This window comes from Dendrobates tinctorius, unplaced genomic scaffold (genome assembly GCF_039654945.1).
Source record: "Dendrobates tinctorius isolate UK_male_01 unplaced genomic scaffold, ASM3965494v1 ptg000024l, whole genome shotgun sequence".
In the NCBI taxonomy this organism is placed as follows: domain Eukaryota; kingdom Metazoa; phylum Chordata; class Amphibia; order Anura; family Dendrobatidae; genus Dendrobates; species Dendrobates tinctorius.
The window spans coordinates 9,376,635-9,399,252 of NW_027361692.1; the positions used below are offsets into that span (position 1 = coordinate 9,376,635).

At 42.8% G+C, this 22,618-nt stretch overlaps 2 protein-coding genes across 3 annotated transcripts in view; one reads left to right on the forward strand and one right to left on the reverse strand.

Moving 5' to 3' along the window:
* Positions 1–22,618, reverse strand: part of KCNQ5 (potassium voltage-gated channel subfamily Q member 5) — a 1,056,555-nt gene that overhangs the window by 368,762 nt on the left and 665,175 nt on the right. The window lies entirely within an intron of this gene.
* Positions 5,531–7,065, forward strand: LOC141084589 (uncharacterized). The gene is made up of 2 exons (XM_073569419.1): positions 5,531–5,777; positions 5,889–7,065. Exons 1-2 carry the CDS (start codon positions 5,560–5,562, stop codon positions 7,063–7,065), a joined length of 1,395 nt encoding a protein of 464 aa, XP_073425520.1. The 5' UTR covers positions 5,531–5,559.

Consider the following 22,618-nt stretch of genomic DNA (forward strand, 5'->3'; position numbering starts at 1 on the left):
TACTGAGTTGCATCCATCAAACACCATACCTACTGTAAAGCATGGTGGTGGAAACATCATGCTTTGGGGCTGTTTCTCTGCAAAGGGGCCAGGACGACTCATCCGGGTACATGAAAGAATGAATGGGGCCATGTATCGTGAGATTTTGAGTGCAAACCTCCTTCCATCAGCAAGGGCATTGAATATGAAACGTGGCTGGGTCTTTCAACATGACAATGATCCAAAGCACACCGCCAGGGCAACGAAGGAGTGGCTTCGTAAGAAGCATTTCAAGGTCCTGGAGTGGCCTAGCCAGTCTCCAGATCTCAACACTATAGAAAACCTTTGGAGGGAGTTGAAAGTCCGTGTTGCCAAGCGAAAAGCCAAAAACATCACTGCTCTAGAGGAGATCAGCATGGAGGAATGGGCCAACATACCAACAACAGTGTGTGGCAACCTTGTGAAGACTTACAGAAAACGTTTGACCTCTGTCATTGCCAACAAAGGATATATCACAAAGTATTGAGATGAAATTTTGTTTCTGACCAAATACTTATTTTCCACCATAATATGCAAATAAAATGAAAAAAAAACAGACAATGTGATTTTCTGGATTTTTTTTTCTCAGTTTGTCTCCCATAGTTGAGGTCTACCTATGATGTAAATTACAGACGCCTCTCATCTTTTTAAGTGGTGGAACTTGCACTATTGCTGACTGACTAAATACTTTTTTTCCCCACTGTATACTACATTCATACAACATACATACATACTACATATATACTACATTCATACAACATACATACTACATACATACTACATTCATACAACATACATACTACATATATACTACATTCATACAACATAAATACATACTACATACATACTACATATATACTACATTGATACAACATACATACATACTATATACAGTACAATACATTCATACATTCATACAATACATACATATAGGCATACAGTACATATAACATAGAGTACATGCTCACCATCACTTGTCACTTTGATCCCCGAAGCCAGTATCCTCTCACTGTAAAAAATATTAAAATAACAAACAAGCGATATACTCCCTGATCCGCAGAAATCCACGAGTGTCCCACGACGATCTCCTGCACTGCATCAGTGAGAGGTTACTATAGTTCACTGGTCTCACTTTATGGCAAAAGCTGCGTGGGAACTTTCTCACACAGCAATGCCAAAAGTGAGAATATGGACTATTTTTTTACAGTGGCGGAGGAATACAGTGCGGAAAGATACCTACCTCCCGTCATTGAATTCCTGGGGCCCCTAGAGAGCGGTCGCATCAGCTGATGCTGCTGTTCTCCACGGGAGATCGTCGTGGGACGCTCGTGGATTTCTGCAGATCAGGGAGTATATCGGTTGTTTGTTATTTTAATATTTTTTAAAGATGACACTGGCTTCGGGGATCAAAGTGACAAGTGATGGTATGTACTCTGTTATATGTACTGTATGTCTATATGTATGTATTGTATGAATGTATTGTATGTAGTATGTATGTTGTATGTCTGTAGCATGTTTTATGTATGTTGTACGTATGTAGTATGTACTATGTATGTATGTTGTATGAATGTAGTATATATTGTGGTGCAGTGACCACTGTGTCCGCTAGGGGGCGCTGTGTGGGTGTCCCAGGACAGCCGTATAAGCATTTCCATTGCCCTGATAGGTGTAGGATACTGAAAGATCATAATGATCAGCAGAGGTACTGCTGAGTAGTTCGTTCCGTTACAATGTGTCAGGGAAGCCTGTGTGTGGCTGTGTGCAATAGGACCTTGGGTGAGGTCATAGCCATGTGATCACCTGTGGGTGTGGTTATGGACCATATAAGGTACCTGAGGTCTGGTCACAGGAGGTGAATGCGAGACCCGATTGGTCCGTCTGGAAGGTCTCGTGTGGCTTCCTGCTTGACAGCATGTCTGGACGCTGTGACTAATGGCGAAGTGTGCCTGACAGTTCCCAGGGAGAGGGAATGAACATTAGCAGTGTAAAGCAGCATGCAAGGTAACCCGGAGACGGGACTACAACTGAGAGACTGTATAGCCGGTTGGCTAGATGAAGTACAGCCTGTGTGACTAGGAGGGCTAAAGGGGAGCAGAGCTCCAGTGTGAAGATACCCTGCTGTCTGCTATAAGACTGTTGCATATCGTGATTGGTTTATGATAATGAATAAACCTCATGGACTGTGATATTGCTTTATGGAAACCTGTGCCGGACGTGATTATTCGCTGCCAAGCGAGTGTCCCCCAACCCTGAATGACAGCGCTACCTCACAATATGTAGTATGTATGTTGTATGTTGCATGAATGTAGTATGTGTGTAGCATGTAGTATATATGTTGTATGTATGTAGCATGTAGTATGTATGTTGTATGAATGTAGTATATATGTAGCATGTAGTATGTATGTAGTATGTTGTATGAATGTAGTATATATGTAGTATGTATGTAGTATGTATGTTGTATGTATGTAGCATGTAGTATGTATGTTGTATGAATGTAGTATGTATGTAGTATGTATGTATGTTGTATATATGAAGTATGTATGTAGTATGTATGTATGTTGCATGAATGTAGTATGTATGTAGTATGTATGTTGTATGAATGTAGTATATATGAAGTATGTATGTAGCATGTATGTATGTTGTATGAATGTAGTATGTATGTAGTATGTATGAATGTAGTATGTATGAATGTAGTATATATGAAGTATTTATGTAGTATGTATGTTGTATGAATGTAGTATATAAAGTATGTATGTAGTATGTATGTATGTTGTATGAATGTAGTATATATGAAGTATGTATGTAGTATGTATTATGTATGTATGTTGTATGAATGTAGTATATATGTGGTATGTATGTGGTATGTATGTATGTTGAATGAATGTAGTATATATGAAGTATTTATGTAGTATGTAGTATATATGTAGCATGTATGTATGTTGTATGAATGTAGTATATATGAATTATGTATGTAGTATGTATGTTGTATGAATGTAGTATATATGTAGTATGTATGCAGTATGTATGTTGTTGTTTTTTTGTTTTTTTTCATTCAACACATTAGCCGGATGATGGGACTACTACTGTCCCATCATTGGCTAATGTGGCAATCACTGTCATTTTAGCAGGCATAGCACGATGGGACTTGTAGTCCCATCGGACGATGCCTGCACACACACAACCCCCGGCAGGCCCGTACAGACCCCCGACAGCCCGCACAGACCCTCGGCAGGCCCACACAGACCCCCGGCAGGCCCACACAGACCCCCGGCAGGCCCACACAGACCCCCGGCAGGCCCGCACAGACCCCCGGCAGGCCCGCACAGACCCCCGGCAGGCCCGCACAGACCCCCGGCAGGCCCGCACAGATCCCCGACAGCCCGCACAGATCCCCGATAGCCCGCACAGACCCCCGGCAGGCCCGCACAGACCCCCGGCAGCCCCCACAGACCCCGGCAGGCCCGCACAGACCCCAGGGAGGCCCGCACAGCCCCCCTGCAGGCCCGCACAGACCCCTGAGAGGCACGTACAGACCCCGCCCGCACACACAGACACGCACAGTGTCCACCCACGCACCACCCACACTCTTCCCCCCTCCCGAACTGGATGTACAAGTAAAGAAAGGGGTTTTTTAATTCCGATATTTCTGTCCCATTGACTTGAATGGGGTTTCCGGTATCGGAATCGGCGATACCCGATACTTTTTGGGTATCGGTCCGATCCAATCCGATACGATACTTCACGATATCGGATGGTATCGCTCAACACTATATAGGAATGCTCGGACCTGACACCCATAATTGATGGAATGGTGTGGTATATGGGGTACAAAGATAGTGGGGCCATTCTTCATTAATGGAAACCTCAATGCCACTGGATATCTGAAATTGCTACATGATGATGTGTTTCCCTCTTTATGCACTGAAGATGGCATATTCTCAGAGTTTTTCGGCAATATGGTGCACCACCACTTTAAGGCCTCTTTCACACATCAGGTTTTCGCCGTCAGGCGCGATCCGGCGCTTTTGACAGAAACCGGATCCGGTTTCCCCCCCATTGACTTGCATTTGCGCCGGATCGCGCCGGATGGCCATGCGTTTCATCCGGTTTTCGCCGGATCCGGCAATGTGTCGCGATTCGGCGTCTGGAAAAAACGGCTACTGTAACGTTTTTTGTCTCCGGCGAAAAAGCCGGACACGCCGGATCCGGCGCGTCCGGCTTTTTCACACAATGAAAGCCTATGAGCGCCGCAATGCGCCTAATCCGGCGAAAGCCGGATCCGGTGGCCGGATCCGTTTTTTTTGGTCTGAGCATGCTCAGTAGCTCTGCCCACAAGACATATATAAAAGCAAGACAGTGGGACCCACAGCCACACCCAACATGCCACCCAAGAAAGCAAACAAGCACAGCAGGAGAAGGCAGGAGACCACTGCAGCACCATCAGCACCACCACCACCCCAAATGGAGCAGCAAATGGAACATGCTGAGGAGGGGAGGCCAGCAGCAGATGAGAGACGGTAATTATCAAATCCCCCATTCCTCCAAACTAGGGCTATTGAATATCAAGATATTCATTGGCCCTTTGTTTCTCTTTATTCAACAGCCGCCCAATAGATGCAGCAGCAGCAGCAGCAATGGCAGCAGCTGGAACACCACCCACAGGCATGGAGTGTGGCCACCAGGAAGACAGCACATCATCTTCTGGGAGCCCCCCCTCGCATCGTCAGCGTTTGACGGTAAGTTTTTATTTCCAAAATCCATCATCTCTGTAATATATGTCTATTCATTGCCTTTTATTTCAAAACAGGATTCACAAGATGAAGAGGAGCTCCCAGAAGAAGAAGGAAGGGGTGGACAGACACTTGGAGTGGGCTCACAATTGGTAAGTTTTTTGCATCAAACGCAGAAACACAACATCACACTACACACAACACATAGAAAACAATGTTCTGCAGACCACACACAGCAAACAAATGCCTACATCCAAAGACATAACATTTTTTTGTTTTCTTCTCTAGTCTTCCCAATCTGGTGCTCGGCCAAGAGGTCCTCGCAGTGCCTCCCAGGGTTGTCGGCGACAGCAACGCGGCGGTCACCAGCGTGTAAGTATAAATATTTTTGCTTTGTTTTTTTGCACTTTTTATTTCATTTCTTTTGTGGAGGCTAATTATGTTATTTTTGTCTTTTTCTTTAACAGCCTTCACAGCGTGCTCCTGACTCTGACGGTGAGGATGGAGGACTCGATGTGGACCACCTCATCGATCTCGTCAGAGAAAGGGAGCCGCTCTGGAATATGGCTGACCACCGCCACGCTGACCTTATCGTTACCCGACGACTCTGGGAGGAAATCTGTTCGCTCCTTGGGGGCCGCTGGGAGGACCTCGATGTTCGGGCCCAGATTAAAGAGCGTAAGTATATACAGTACCGGTTGCTTGATGTAAACCAGTGTTTCCCGAACTCCAGTCCTCGTGGTCCCCACGGATCATGTGTTCAGGATTTCTATTTACTATGGAAATCCTGAAAACATGACCCCTGGGGACCATGAGGACTGGAGTTTGTGAAACACTGATGTTGTATACTAACCACTCCTTTCTCGTTTCAGGGAACAGAATTGTGAATCGGTGGCGGTCTGTGAGGGATTGTTTCAAGAAGGAGTTCAATAAAGAGATGCGGGCCCCGAGTGGATCTGGAGGACGCAGGAGCAAGTACAAGTACACACAAGCCCTGTCGTTCCTCCGGGAAACAATGGTCACTAGAAGGTAAATATTACACACCACATGTGAAAAAAAATGTTAGATGTAACTTTTTTTTTCAGCCAGGGCCATACCATGTCAGTATTTTAATTGTTTTTTTTTCTCTTTATTCCACAGCACGGTGAGCAGCACTCGGGAGCCTGCACGATTGGACCCTTCTGAGGCGATCCCTGAGGAGACCGGCACCGAGGGACACTTCGACCGCCCCGGTACATCTGCACCTTCCCAGCCTTCCCACACATTCGACCCATCTGTCCCATCCACCAGCACAGGAGCATCGTGGCCGCCTACATTACATGAAGCTGCTGGTGAGGAGATCGCTTTCCCTTTACCCCACCCTTCTGCCCCTGCCACCTCTAGTACACCAGCGGGTACTGGGCGGCAGCGGCAGAGGGGTCAGGAAAAGAGTTATGCGCCAGAGTTCTTGCATCTGAATGCATCTTTCCAGAACTGTCTAAAAGTCTTGTCAGAGCAAATCTCCGCAGGCTTTCAGCAGATCAACTCCAGCATTCTGGAGGTGAAGACACTTCTGCAAACCATGCATTCAGAAGCAAGATCTTCGCCAAACCACACCTTTTTCAGGTCTGTTGTGGAGCGCATGGAAACGCTATCTCCTACCCAGCAGATGCATGTAATGCATTCATGCCACGGTGCTCTCCAGCACGTTACCTCCCAACCTCCTCTTCCCACCCCAGTAGTTCCTCCACCTGCACCCCCTCCAGCCACTTTCCATCCTCCCCCTCCTATTACATCTGCACCCCCTCCAGCCACTTTCCATCCTCCCCCTCCTATTACATCTGCACCCCCTCCAGCCACTTTCCATCCTCCCCCTCCTATTACATACCAGCAACCTTCCCAGTACCAGCAACCTCCCCAGTACCAGACATCTCCCCACTTCCAGCAACCTGCCCCGTACCAAACTCCTTCCCCGTACCAAACTCCTTCCCCATACAACTTTCCATCAACATCATCTGCTCCTACAGTCCCTGCCCAACCCTCCACTCCACCGCCCACCACCTCTTCTGCCTCCCACATGTCCACCCATTCTGTAGCTTTTTCCACACCATCACCTCTAACTGTTCCTTCCCCATCACGATCCCAGTCCTCTCTCCACACTCCCATTGTCGAAGTGTCCCGCAGCCCCTCCAGCAGTATTTCCACCCCACACTACACCGAGTTATGTTTTTTTTGTAATAAAAATGCCCATTTGGTTGGTTTCAAACCTTTATTAAAAAAGTTTTTTTTAACTTTAAAAACAGTTTACACAAAAAAAAATATTTTAAATAAAAGTTAAATTATTGTTTACACTGGTTGTCTGTCATTTCTTTCTGCGGCGAAATATGTTTAAAAAAAAGGTTAAATACAGGGTATTTCAAAGGTAAAAAGGTATTCAAAACCAGGTATATAACTGTGGGTAAATTTTAGCTTTTTGCCACAGTTGTGTTCCTGGTTGTGTTTGAAGCAAAGTATTTCACCTGAAAAGTTGTGTTTATTGTTGGTGATTTCCTAACAATGTACACAACTTTTGTTAAAAGGTGAAATACTTTGCATAAAACACAACCAGGTACACACCTGTGGCCTAAAGCTGAAAATAGTAAGACCATGACAAGATAGCCAACTTTGGTTGGCAAAGGTATATACTGTTGGTCCAGAAGGTAGACAAGTTTGGTTAGGGCACAAATCTTTCACACTCTGTCATCCTGCCAGTGTACTCTGCCTTGAGGTGACATAAAGTATAGTGCAAAATTGTCCCTCATTACTGAAACCGTCACAGAACTTCTAGTGGTAATATTTCCAATGACAACATCCATCTTCGCCAGTAACTTGCTCTTCTCTCCAACCTGCACTTTCTCCTCTACAACCTGTCAAAGAAGGGCTGTAGGAACATGCTATATATAGTTTTCCAGTAGCCAATCCCGTTCGGAAGGCCACAAGGGTCAATTTTAAAAACCGGATCCGGCGTAATCCGTCGAAAAACGGATAGAAAAACGGATGAACCGGATGAGACGGATCCGGTTTTGTCTGTCAAGAACAAGACGGATCCGGCAGAAAACCGGATCCGGCACATCAGGTTTTACAAAACATTTGCCGGATCCGGCATTCCGGCACGACGCCGGATCGCGCCTGACGCCGAAAACCTGATGTGTGAAAGTAGCCTAAGAGTGTCAGGTCCAAGCATTCCTACAAGGAATCTGACCCCTTAGGCCTCTTTCACACATCAGTTTTTTGCCTTCAGTAGCGATCCGGCTTTTTTTGGAAAAAACGGATCCGGCAAAATGCAATGCCGGATCCGTTTTTTCCCCATTGACTTGCATTAGCGCCGGATCACGCCGGATGGCATTGCGTTTCATCCGTTTTTTGCCGGATCCGGCAACTTGTCTCATTCCGGCGTCTTGAAAAAACGTCTACTGTAACGTTTTTTGTCTCCGGCGAAAAAGCCGGAAGCGCCGGATCCGGCGCTTCCAGCTTTTTGCTACAATGAAAGTCTATGGGCGCCGGAATGCGCCGGATCCAGAAAAAGACGGATCCAGCAACCGGATCCGGTTTTTTTAAGTCTGCGCATGCTCAGATCCAATTGGCCAGCCGCCAGGAACAGAGACGGATCCAGCAAAAAAACGGATCCGTTTCTACAGTTCTCCAAAATTTATGCCGGATCCGTTTTTTCTAAAAAAAGCCGGATCCTGCCTGACGGCAAAAAACTGATGTGTGAAAGTAGCCTTAGACTAGCATTTCTTCTGCGGTGTTGCTATCAGTGTGTCAAGAGTGAGAGAGGAGGGTTGCATTGACAATCCAGCACTTTAAACACATTTTATAAGTGGTCATAAACTTGTAAATAACTCATGAAAGAATAAATTTACGTTAAAACCAAGGACACCATTTTTTTCTTGTGAAATTCTGAATAAGTTTGATGTGTCTTCCCTTCATCTCTAAACTCCTGGAACGCCTGGTCCACTCCCGTCTTATCCGCTATCTCTCAGAAAACTCTCTTCTCGACCCTCTCCAATCCGATTTCCGCTCTTTACACTCCACTGAAACTGCCCTCACTAAAGTCTCTAATGATCTGCTAACAGCTAAATCAAATGGTCACTACTCCATGCTAATTCTCTTGGATCTCTCTGCAGCATTCGACACTGTGGATCATCAGCTCCTCCTCACTATGCTCCGTTCCATTGGCCTCAAGGATACCGTTCTCTCCTGGTTCTCCTCCTATCTCTCCGACCGCTCCTTTACTGTATCTTTTGCCAGTTCCTCCTCCTCTCATCTTCCCCTTACTGTTGGGGTCCCCCAAGGATCGGTTCTAGGTCCCCTCCTCTTCTCCTTGTACACTGCCCCTATTGGTCAAACAATCAGTAGATTTGATTTCCAGTACCATCTCTATGCTGATGACACCCAATTATACGCTTCTTCTCCTGACATCACGCCAGCCTTTCTAGAAAACACCGGCGATTGTCTAAACGCTGTGTCTAATATCATGTCCTCACTATATCTGAAACTGAACCTGTCAAAGACTGAACTCCTGGTGTTTCCTCCCTCTACTAATGTACCTATACCCGACATTGCCATTTCTGTGTGTGGTTCCACTATTACTCCCCAGCAACAGGCCCGCTGTCTTGGGGTCATACTTGATTCCGAGCTTTCCTTTGCCCCCCACATTCGATCACTGGCTCGCTCTTGTCATCTGCACCTCAAAAACATTTCTAGAATTCGACCTTTTCTTACCTTTGACTCTGCAAAAACTCTTACTGTTTCTCTTATTCATTCTCGTCTCAACTATTGTAACTCTCTTCTAATCGGTCTCCCTCTTACCAAACTCTCCCCCCTCCAATCTGTCTTGAATGCTGCAGCCAGGATCATATTCCTCACCAATCGTTACACCGATGCCTCTACCTTGTGCCAGTCATTACACTGGCTACCCATCCACTCCAAAATTCAGTATAAACTTATTACCCTCACTCACAAAGCCCTCCATGGCTCAGCACCACCCTACATCTCCTCCCTTGTTTCAGTATACCACCCTACCCGCGCCCTCCATTCTGCTGATGACCTGAGATTAGCATCCTCAATAGTCAGAACCTCCCACTCCCGTCTCCAAGACTTTACACGTGCCGCGCCAATTCTTTGGAATGCACTTCCCAGGTCAATACGATTAGTCCCCAATCCCCACAATTTTAAGCGTGTCCTGAAAACGCATTTATTCAGACTGGCCTACCACCCCAACACATTAACCTAATCTATCCCTGTGTGGCAGAGCCAAAAGTTTTACCATAACCAGGTTCCCCGCATCATGTTCCCACATGCTTTATGCCTCCATTAGCCCTCTGTGTCTGTACTGTTACACACTTAACATTATGACTGGTCCATACAATCAGGGTAACTGTTACCACCCACCTTTCGTGTCTCCCTCTTTCCTCATAGACTGTAAGCTTGCGAGCAGGGCCCTCTTTCCTCTTGGTATTTGTTATAATCTACTGTATGTGATTATTGTTATGCTGTAATGTCTATTGTCTGTACAAATCCCCTCTGAAATGTAAAGTGCTGCGGAATATGTCGGCGCTATAAAAATAAAATTTATTATTATTATTATTATGTGTCACATGACCATCTTTCCATTGGAAAAAATAAAGTTGGATCCAAAATGGCCAACTTCAAAATGGCCTCCATGGTCACCACTCATCTTGAAAAGTTCCCCCCTCCCATATACTGTCCACCAACAGGAAGTTGATATCACCAACCATTCCCATTTTATTTAGGTGTATCCATATAAATGGCCCACCCTGTATATTCCTCAGGTCTGTGTTTCAGTATTCTATTAAGTGCACTTTTAATTTGTTGTGTTGCTTTATATATTAATCTCGCAATGTGAAGTGTGACACAATAATTGAGAGTTATCGTATTGGTCAGTGACCCTGTCACCAAGGTTCAATAGGAGGAGCTACCTCTTGTCTCTGTGGAGACAAGACAGGAGTCTGGTTCAAGATGTGACCCACAACAGACCTCATGTGAGGGGTCTCCTCCCCCTCCAGGTTAAAAGCCTGGAGGTTCATCCTTCTCTTTATTTCAAGACTTATAGCCAGGCCTAATTCCCTGGAACTCTCCCTGACTTCTACAGCCAAGATGGCTAAAGACTTTTAAACCTTTTTACCCTGGATCCCCGCTATCCAGTTTAAGGTGTGTTTCTCCAGCATTAGGTAGCACTAAATGTGTATAGAAGAACCCATTGCTCTGTGTGTTGAGCATTAGGTCACACTAAATGTGTACAGAAGAACCTATTGCTCCACGTGTTGAGGAAATCGAGGGACCCCCGCAAATTATCCGTTATTTACTTCAAGTATATTTCTGCATGTACCGTGACCAGCTGAGAAAATGAATACGGGATTTCAGGTCTGTACATATTGCCATATATTCCCTCTTCTGCCTTTATGCACCAAGAGACTTTGAACTCTCTTATAATTATCTGCAAGTACTGCTAATAACTAATACAGGTTCTTAAAGCTCTAGAACCTCAATTCTGTGTCAGAATCCAATCCTGAACTGTATTGGCCATGGATTCCCCACGTGAACTGTAAACTACTATTTCCATGTTATATCTCCCCGTTCTGCTGAAATAAAGCAGCTGTTATCCCCGAGACCTGTTGTCTGTGGTTATTCAATCGGCTGTGGACACTGAGTGTGATTGGATAACAGTGAACGAAATAGCCCCATACCGGGGCTGTTGCAATAAGGTCTTGTCATCATTGCAATCTTGGGACATGCAGTAAGTTCAGGCATCTACTGTATGTGTCCAAAAGTCCTAGCTTACAGTGAAGAGGTTAGAGATTAAGGCTGTGTGCACACGTTGCTTTTTTTTGCATTTTCGTGGTGTTTTTCCGCTGCGAAAACGCAAAGAAAACACATCCCATGCAATCCTATGGGATTCCGCAATGCTGTGCTAATGCTATGGATTTTTCCGCTGCAGAATCGCACAGCGGAAAAATACGCAGCAGGCTCATTCTTTTGCAGAATCACGGCGATTCCACACCCATAGGAATGCATTAATCCGTTTACTTTCTGCATGTGGCTATGCTATGCGCAAAGCACTACTGGGACCGGAAGATGCTGAAAGCGCCGCAGAGCAGATTGGGGGCCGTCAGAAGGTGAGAATAACAATATTTTTTATTTTTTTTATTATTTTTAACATCCTATCACATTTCCGAGCAATGCTTGAAATTGTTTGGAATGCGCAAGCATTCCGCAAGCGAAAAACGCTTGCAAAACGCTTGTTTTCCATGGGAAAAACGCATGCGAATTCGCATGCGTTTTACCCGTGGCGGGAGTTGCAGAAATGTTGTGGAAATTTCCGCAGCATTTCTGCACGTGTGAACATAACCTTAGGTTGTCTGACAATGGAAAAAAGAGGACGGGATGTCAAGGTGATGCCCACTATATCACAAAAGTGAGTACACCCCTTTTGTAAATATTTTATTACATCTTTTCATGGGACAACACTGAAGATATTAGACTTTGACACAATGCAAAGTAGACATTGTACAGCTTGTTTAACAGTGTAAATTTGGTGTTCCCTTTTAATAACTCAACACACAGCCGTTGATGTCTAAACTACAGGGAAGAAAAGTAAGTAAACCTCTAATTGAAAATGGCCAAACTATGCCCAAAGTGTCAATGTTTTGTGTGACCATCATTATTGTCAAGCTCTGCCTTAACTCTCTTGGGCATGGAGTTCACTAAAGCTTTACAGGTTGCCACTGGAATCCTCTTCCACTCCTCCATGATGATGTTACAGAGCTGGTGGATGTTAGAGACCCTGCGCTCCTCCTCCTTTAGTTTGAGAATGCCCCACAGATGCTCAATAGGGTTTAGGCCTGTAGACATGCTTGGCCAGTCCAGCACCTTTAACTTCAGTTTCTTTAGCAAGACAGTAGTCATCTTGGTGGTGCATTTGGGGTTATGTTGGAATACTGCCCTGTGGCCCAGTTTTTAAAGGGAGGGAATCATGCACCATGGTGGTGGGATTTTTATGGTTTGTGGCTGCATGAATGTTGCTTTTTGTGGGGAGCTGCAATTCATTGAGGGAACCATGAATGCCAACATGTAATGTGACATACTGAAGCAGAGCATGATCTCCTCACTTTGGAAACTGGGTTGCACTTATTATCTAATGTAAAAGATACACTACCACTGCCCTACTGGTGAGTTTTGGTTAAAAAAAGCAAAAAACTAATATTCACCATTCTGGCCCTCTTGTTTCTGGTGTTATGTGCTGCAGCTCCAAGTCTTCTGGGAACATCCAAGCTCTGGAAGTCACTTGCTGTAAAGCGACTCACCAGCGATCCCGACAATGATATCAATGTGTCAGGATCGCTGGTGAGTCGCTACATGATCGCTGGTGAGCTGTCAAACAGAGAGCTTCACCAGCGATCAGCACTGCGATGCCGAGCGCGGCATCACTGTGTACGTTAGTTACCAGCGCTGATGCAGGGAGCTGGTAACTAACGTACACATCGGGTATCCAAGGGACGCACGTCCCTTGGATACCCGATGTTTACGTTAGTTACCAGCTGATCGCTGGTCTCCCGCCTGTCACACGCAGCGATGCGTGCTTGCCAGCGGGAGACCAGCGATGGAAGAAATGTCCAGAGGTTTCCAAGAGCGATCAGTGATACCGGCAAGGGGGCCGGTCGCTGATCGCTGTCACACACAGTGATCTCACTGGTGAGATCGCTGTTGTGTCACAAAACTTGTGACTCAGCATCGATCTCGCTAGCGAGATCGCTATGTAAGACGTGGCCTTAAGTCCTGGCCTATACAGAAGAGGCTGGAGATGCAGCATGCTCTGCATCCAAAAGAAGAGGACTGGATGATGAACAGCAGGGCAGCTTGAAAGATGAGTATTGGCTAAGAAAATGCAAAATAGAGATAGTCAACTCTCTGGCAGTCTCGCTACTTGCCGTCCAGTATTCCTCTTTCTGGCATGCATTTGCAAATCTTCTAGACATGTCCAGGCACCATAGGTCACGGCACGTTATAAGGTCATGCTTCTAAGTCAATAAGAACGTACCTCTTAATGAATCAGGAGCATGTCATGTGTGTACCTCATAACAAATTTGTAAACAAAAGACTGGCCATCACTTCCAAGCAGAAGACTGGTGTGTAAAGGTGCAAACTAAGAGTAGCCATCTCCATATATAACCAGCAAATAAAGTTGCACTCTGCAGCGCTATAGCATGCAACTATGAAATATGAACTGCATTATTCTTTTGCATATTTGTCACACTTAAATGTTTCAGATTACCAAACAAATTTAAACCTAATTTTGCACAATGATTTATTGATGCTGTTTGCAGTCAGTTTACAAAAATCCAATGTTTTGGAGTTAAATGGGTTGTCCGCTCCAAATCAATAAGAACTCAGATCATGAGTAAGACTTTCTAGTTGAAACGCGTCGACCGCCTTCATTGGTGTGTCAGGTGTCTGCTATGTATATTTTTTGGAAATTTTAAAGTTGTCTAATAAAGACTTGTGTAATTTTAGCCACCTCCATCCCAAGCTGGATCATTCTTCCCCTTTTTTTTTCCTTAACAGAAATAAACACTTGAAATAGATCACTCTGTCTGTAATGACCCTTTATAATATATGTATTTCACTTTTTGTTTTGAAGAACTGAAATAAATTAACTTTTTGATGATATTCTAATTTTGTGAGAAGCACCTGTATAGTAATGCCTAATGTATGTTACAATTGCAGATTTTCAAGCTCTGCACTTCTTTTTTTATTTGGCTGCATGCATTCAAACAGTGTATTCTGCCTAGAAGGGTAAAGATCCCTGATGTCAGTCCACTAATTATAATGTTTGATAATTTACCACCGTTGATTATCTGTTCCATAAAAAGACATAAAGTATAGTTAAATATGCCAGCATTAGGATCTAAGAGAGAAAATATCTTCTATAAATAACTGTAATGTCACATTACGTTCAGTATAATAAATCTCTAAGAAATTCTACTATCCCATTAGGGTAACATGCTCTTCCAGCCAGTAATGTTGTTTACATAATGTGTTTTATATGGATGATTAATAAAGATTAATTTGTATTTGCCTTGTGGTACAGGGCTACACACAATGCATGGCAAAATATATCTTGGTCATTCTACATGCACTCTTATCAAGTAGGAATCTACAATTGTTTTTGATTTTCCAATTGAAATCCAGTTTATTATTTAATTCTAAAAAACATTAGAAATATATTTTATACATGTCAAAATTAAATTTTTTGATTTTTCATGAAAAAAAACTTGAACTCTGAATTGTAAAGTTCTGCAGAATATGTCATCCTTATAAAAGCGATATGTTAATTTAAGGGGTTAATTCGTTAAAAATTGTGGGGACTCCCGCTGACGTCACTGAGGCTGCAGGGAGTCCCCGCAATTTTTAACAATGAATTAACCCCTTAAATTAACACCTACAACTCCTAAATTTTATAGACAAACCCTCATCTAATTACTAGTGATAGACATATTAAAAAAAACATGAAATGAAATGGTTAACTGTATGTAAACCATGTGTCATTTCATGTCTGGTTGGGGAATGATTTTACAAAAGCTGGCAAATGTTTCAGCGGCTATTCTGCTATGAAGAACTGTATGAATTATAAATATATATATATATATATATATATATATATATATTTATATGTGTCTATATCTATTCTTTCGTTTCGTTATTTAACCTGTCAGTGTGATTTTACTGTATTGCTAAATGAATTGCCGGCTTTTTGTAAAGGACACCGGTTGCGATTTTATCGCAAGTCACACATCTGGTCCGTTTGTAATCCGATTTTTTATCGCACCCATAGACTTGCATTGGGGAATCCGATCCGAAAATTGGTGACAATTGCAGCATGCTGCGATTGTCTCGGTCCAAGGAAACGTTCCGATAAAAAAATCGGATGATCGGAGCTGCCCCATAGAATAACATTGGGACGAATGCATGCTTCTGGAGACACGCACCTGTAAAATAGGCAGGCTCTCATCAGTACAGAAATGCCAAACATGTGGGTGCTATATGTGGTTTAGGCACACTAAGGCTCAGAAGGGAGGGGGGCATTTGGATTTGGGAACGGAGAATTTGTTGAATTTCTTTTGGTGGATGAGGAGCCATTTCACTTTCTCAGAGCATTTGTGCTACCAGTAACGTGGAAGCCCCCTATATTTCCAATAACAGATGACAGATCTAAGTGGGGACTTGCTTTTTTTGTGAATTGAGTGGAAGCTTTTATCGGGAACATTTTACATAAGTGTTCGGCCCTCTGAATATAGGGCAAATATGTTTATATTATGTGCTGGTTTAGTTATAGCACCATCTAGTGGTGGCTGAATTTATAGCTGTGTCTTTAATAGCTTTTATAGCCTGTGCTGTTGTGAGTTCATTGAGTTCTCCTTCCAGGCTCCCTCTGGTGGTAACAGGAGGTAGTGAGGCTGATTTAATCAGTAGAGATCTGCCACCTGATAATGAGGATGACGATTGGACCTCAGGAATCTCAGATTGGACTTAAGACAGCTGTCGCCCTATTCTGGTGCTGGTGATTCCTTTTGCTTGTCAGGTCTTGGCTCTCAGCTCTGTTCCAGTCAGCTCAAACTAAGTTTCTCTGCTAGTTTTTTGTGTGGTCAGCCAGCCCCGGCTGGGGCTGTGCTGAATTTCCACTCTTATTTATCTGTATTTGCCAATTTGCTTTTTGTCCCTTATTAGATTGGCCTCTTTTTGCTCTGTCTCAGAATATTTCAGAGTGCTGATATAGTGGGAGAAGTCTAGTGACTTCAGGGTTAGTTTTGTTATCAGAAGTGTTAGACATTATTTTGTAGGGTTTTGGGCAGATTACAGACAGTGTCTTTCCTTTCCTCTCCTTTCTAGTTAGTTTGGGCCCCATCGTTTTCTCAGCCTATTTCCGTGCCTGTGTTTTTGTTTTCATCTTGTTTCACCATCAATACATGTGTGGGGGTTGTCTATTCCTTTGGGGTTTGCTATGGGGCAGTTAGTTTTCCCCTTTTCTTGCTTTAGGCTTATTTAGTCCTCCGGCTGTGACGAGGTGTCTAGGTTCATCGTAGGTACGCTCCACGGCTGCTGCTAGTTGTGTGGTTAGGATCAGGGATCTGCAATCTGCATAGTTACCAACCTCTCTGTTTTTTCTGGGCTTAGCATGTTTAGGTTTTTTCCTCCTCGGTGACCCATTCATAACACTATGCCTTTAATAGCAGACAGAGTGCTGCATTGTGGGATTGAAGCATTGTATCTTGGATGAGGGAGATGCCATTTTCTTCTGTGTATTTAATAGGACACACGTTGCTTATTTGTCCTCCTGTAACTCCCCTACTTGAGTTCATTATCCTGGTAAAGCATATCTGGTAAGATTAATATCTTTTCTTGCAATGCAGTGTTGTACAGAGATGTTATTAACCGTATAGCAGACAGTGCTCAGTAAATGTAATTAGAAACCTGTGTATTCCATGTAAAGTTTGCATCACACTATATACTTCCTGTAATTGTAGTGTTAGCTGTGTGATCATCTGCCCAATACTTACCCATGTCGTTTGTATTCTTTAAAGTTTTACCGCGTGTTCTATACTCTTCACCAATAAACAAGTTAGACTACAGAGAACAGTCTGCTTACTTGGAAGACAGAGCAGTGGTTTATGCTGTATGCTAGACTGCACACCGTGTCAACGTGTATGAAGTCAGGACAATAAGCTGGGGATCATCACATTTATCAGTTGCTCTACGTTGACCACTTACTTTGGGGTTTCCATCGAAATCTCTGAGTGACGTGATTCAGAAAACACCCGATGGATCCATTCACAATACTGAGGCAGCAGAGTTACTCTGGACTCCATCTGGCCTCTATTCCGCGGTGTACTTCTTTTCAGAAGTGCACAAAACTGTGGCCGATTGCACTTTTATGCAATCCTAAAAAGATGTACACTGCCGGATCACAGGTCAGACGGCGTCCACAATGCCTCCATCTGCCTCATTATAGGGAATCATCAGCCAGAGGTTCTGACTGAATCACCTATTTCAGAGATTTACACAGAAACACCAGTGTAAGAGCTCAGCATAGAGCGCAAGATAAATGTGCGTTGAGCCTTAGTGCAGTTTTTGGGAGGCAGAATGAAAAAAATCAACAGCATGTGAAGAATTGTTTTTATTTATTTTATGCCATTCCTTATACAGTATAAGTGATTAGGTGACTTTATTCTTTGGGCCGGTGCAATTACAGCGATACCAAATTTATATTGGGTTTTTATGTTTGGCTGCTGTCACACACTAAAAGTCGCTTTTTATTGCGAAAACTAGTTTTTGCATTACCTTATTTTGAGAGCTATAATTTTTTCATATTTCGGCTGAAAGAGTCATGTGGGGGCTTGCTTTTTGCAGGACGAGCTAACGTTTTTATTGGTACCATTTTCGGGCACATTACATTTTTTTGACCGCTTTCTATTCTGATTTTTGGGAGACAGAATGAACAAAAGCCAGCAATTCAGGAATTGCTTTTTTTTTTTAAATACTGTTCTTCAAGTGGTAAAATTGGTAAGGCAGTTTTATTCTTCGGGACAGTACAATTACAGCAATACCCCATTTATATTTTTTAGGTTTTGCCGCTTTTACATAATAGAAAAACTATTTTATAGAAAAAATAATTATTTTTGCATCGCTTTATTCTGAGAGCTATAACTTTTTTATTTATCTGCTGATGGAGCTGTATGGCAGCTTGTTTTTTTGTGGGACAAGATAACATTTTCAGCGGTACCATTTTTATTTACATCCGTATTTTTGATCGCATTTTATTGCACTTTTTGTTTGGCTGTATTATGATTATTTTGCTTCTTTTTTATTTACTTTTTTACAGTGTTCACTGAAGGGGATAACTAGTGGGACAGTTTTATAGAGTGGGTCGTTACGAACCCGATGATACCAAATATGTGTCCTTTAATTGTTTTATAGTTAAATAAATAAATGTACTTATTGCAAAAATATTTATTTATTTTTCTTTAGGGATTTTAAAAATTCTTTTTTTTACATTTTATAATATATTTTTTTACTTTATTACATTCTCCCAGTATGGAACATTATTATATAACATTAGATCGCTCCTAACAGACGCTCACAAGCCACTTTATCTGCAGGACCCCGCGGCCATCTTGGTACATGAGCTCATGTACCGGAACTACGTTTGCCAGCGCATGTGCACTTCTGTTTTCAGCTTTGCCCGCAGTTGGGCAAAGCATACTGCCCAGGCGCGCAAGGCTATATTTCTCAGCAGGTGCAAGATGTCGCATGGGGCAAGAGGCATTATCAGACGAAGTAGGACGGCGACCAACAGCAGATGGGCATGATGTGGAGACCTAAAACCACGCCCATCGGACCAGACTGAGAAATTACCATACAGCACGGGACACATTAAAACACCTTTTTGTGAGTATACAAGGGGAGTCAGGGGGTTCTATAATGATGTAGGGAATGCAGCACAAATGCTTAATAAAAGCGATATTTTTAGCTGCTATGCCATAAAAGTGGTGACAGATTCCCTTTAAATGAAAACCCCAATGCAAGCGCTCAGTGCAAAGTACAATGTGCGCTGATCAATACTGCGATCTTTAGGAGACCGAATGAAAAAAATCAACAGCAGGTGAAGTATTGGTTTATTTTTTATACCATCCTAATTCAGTATAAGTGATTAGGTGACTTTATTCTTCAGGTCAGTGCGATTACAGCGATACCAGATTTTTATCGGGTTTTTATGTTTGGCTGCTGTCACACACTAAAAGACGCTTTTTATTGCAAAAAAGCATCACCATATTTTGAGACCTAATAATTTTTTCATATTTAGGGCAGCATGGTGGCTCAGTGGTTAGCACTGCAGCCTTGCAGCACTGGGGTCCTAGGTTCATAACCCACCAAGGACAACATCTGCAAGGAGTTTGTATGTTCTCCCCATGTTTACGTGGGTTTCCTCCCACATTCCAAAGACATACTGATAGGGAATGTAGATTGTGAGCCCAATAGGGACAGTGCCGATAATGTCTGTAAAGCGCTGTGGAATTAATGGGGCTACACAAATGCGTACAATAAATAAATATTTCAGCCGACTGAGTCATGTGAGAGCTTGTTTTTTTGTGGGATGAATTGACTATTTTATTGGTACCATTTTCAGGCACATAACATTTTTTGATTGCTTTCTATTCTGCTTTTTGGGCAGAAAGAACAAAAACCAGCAATTCAAGAATTGTTTTATTTTTTAATGCTGTTCCACATGTGGTGAAATTGATAAGGCAGTTTTATTCTTCAGGTCAGTACGATTACAGCGATACCTCATTTATGTCTATTTTTTACATTTTGATGCTTTTACACAATAAAAACTTAAAAACTTTAATAGGAAAAAAGAATTATTATTACTTTTTTATTTTATTTTTCCTCCAATAAATCTGTATGGCTGCTTGTCTACTGCAGGAAAAGATGTTTTTAACAATATCAATTTTATTTTCATTCCTGTTATTGATTGCGTTTTATTCCACTTTGTTGCAACAGTTTGATGAAAAAGCATAGTTTGCCTTTTTTTATACGGTGTTTAATGAACTGTTTAACTAGTGTGGCAGTTTAATAGATTGGGTTTGGTGATTCCAAATATGGGTACTTTTTTGTTTATTTTTTATTTTTTTACATACAAATGTGCATTTATTAGTATTTCTTTTGTTATTATTTTGACATTTTTTGCAAAACATTTTTACAATTTTTTTTTTACTTTTTTTATACTTTTTTATTTAGTCGCTCTATGGGACTTTCACTTTTCTTACTTTGATCACACATATAATGAATTGCAATGCATTATACCTATACAGAAGCTTCTTAGGCCATGCTTTAAGCAAGGTCTAAGAAGTTTTCCAAAGCCTAGTGACCCTGGGTTTGTCTGAAGGCAGCGGGAGCTGGAAGCTTTCTCTGCCTGCCTCCTAAATGTTGCGATTACTCTCGATAGCAGCATTTAGGGGGTTAGTGCAGTCATATTCCTTGGCTGTTAGGGTACCGTTACACCTAGCGACTCACCAGCGATCCTGACCAGCGATATGACGCGGTCAGGATCGCTGGTGAATCGCTAGGTGGTCGCTAGTGAGCTGCCACACAGGCAGATCTCACCAGCGACATCGCAGGGGTCGGGGGTCGCTACTTACCTGTCAGACGCGGCGATCCTGCGTCCTCCCGCCCGGCTCCACGCGTCGCTCATCGGCGCCACAGGAAGCGACCGACGAGGAATGGTCCAGCAGCTTCTCGCGCGATCAGCGATAACCAGCGGGGGAGCCGGTCGGAGGTAAGTATCACATGCAGCGATATCGCTAGCAATATCGCTGCAACGTCACAAAATCGGTGACTTTACAGCGATATTGCTAGTGATATCGCAGTGTGTAATGGGGGCTTTTGTGCAGGAGCTCAGCCATTAGTATTGCCAATCTCCTGCTATGATAGAGTGTGAGGTGCTGATATTTCAGCACCTCCTGCATGATCATGCTGTGATCGGTCAGTTAGATTGACTGACTAATCACAGCACTCTGAGTGCGTTGACCTATGACATGGAATGGGTCCCTGTACCTCTTCAGGTGCGTTCAGCTGGCATGAAACGGTCACTGCGTGTTTATACGCACTGACAGTTAAAAGTAATGACTGACATAGCACGTCATGATGCAGGAACTGACACCATCTCATGACGTACTATGTCCGTCATTAGTCGTAAAGGTTTTAACATTGTAACTTGTTGTAGATCACACGCTTGTGTATTCCTTTGGTGTCACTGAAATCCTGAAAACTGGGAGTTGGATTTTTAATAATTATATTTTGAGATTTTTTAATTGATTTTTCTAATAAATAAAATTACCCACACCACTGTGATAGGTCTTTTTAAATTTCTATAGTATATAGAATATTTGTTGTTTGATATTTTTACTGCTTAAAAATAAGGCGTAAACAGACCATATTTATTTGTTCAACTGAACCTTCCGGAAAGTGTGAACAGGCATCATGTAAATAAGTAGTGTGAATATAAACATTAAGGAATGTCATTCTCCCCTTTCCTGACATATATCAGATTTAATCATTGTTTTCTATCTCTGAGTCTGCACTCTTCATGCTGGAATGTCTGACTACAGCAAACTCATATTTATGCAACATTTCCCAGAGAGGTGTTTAGAGGTGAACGCTTATCACTAGGAACTGTCTTGGAAGCTGTTCAGAAGTTGTCAGAAATTGGAACTATCCAATACACATGCCAATGTCTGACATGTTATTATGTAATTTCCATTATATTACGATGTTGTGTCAGTTTAGCAGCAGTCTTTCTGACTTCATAAAACTGTGGCTGTGGTTTACTAATGAAGAGTCATAATTTATACACTGAATTATATTCTGCTTAGTAGCAAATACCCTGTTCTTTGCCCCGGGGACCAGTTGTATTTATAATACTTAATATATTCTGTCATGCCTAACTGTTGGAACAATTTCCATTCTGAAAAATGTCAAACCAGCGGATGCACAATGATAAAAGAGAGAAAATCTATAATATAAACAGTATTGAAACCAAACAGGAAACATAGCGTTGATTCCCGGGCGCTGCCACAGAGTGAGGACAATGGTATATGGGGTATGATATGGTTCTGTAGTACATACTATACCTAATGGATGAGTAAACACGACTTTGAAATGTGTTATGTGTATGAATAAAGCTCCAGAGAACATGCACCCTCGTCTTCACTCTGCGACAGCACCCGGGAATTACAGCTCTTTTTATTATTTAGTCAGAAAACATTTCTTCCCGC

What these genes read in the sequence shown, in the direction of transcription:
- LOC141084589 (XM_073569419.1), top strand. Translation starts at nt 5,560, where the DNA reads ATGAGGACTGGAGTTTGTGAAACACTGATGTTGTATACTAACCACTCC. An exon ending in GAAACAATGGTCACTAGAAG is followed by an intron (nt 5,778 to 5,888) that starts GTAAATATTACA and finishes TTTATTCCACAG; the next exon opens with CACGGTGAGCAGCACTCGGG.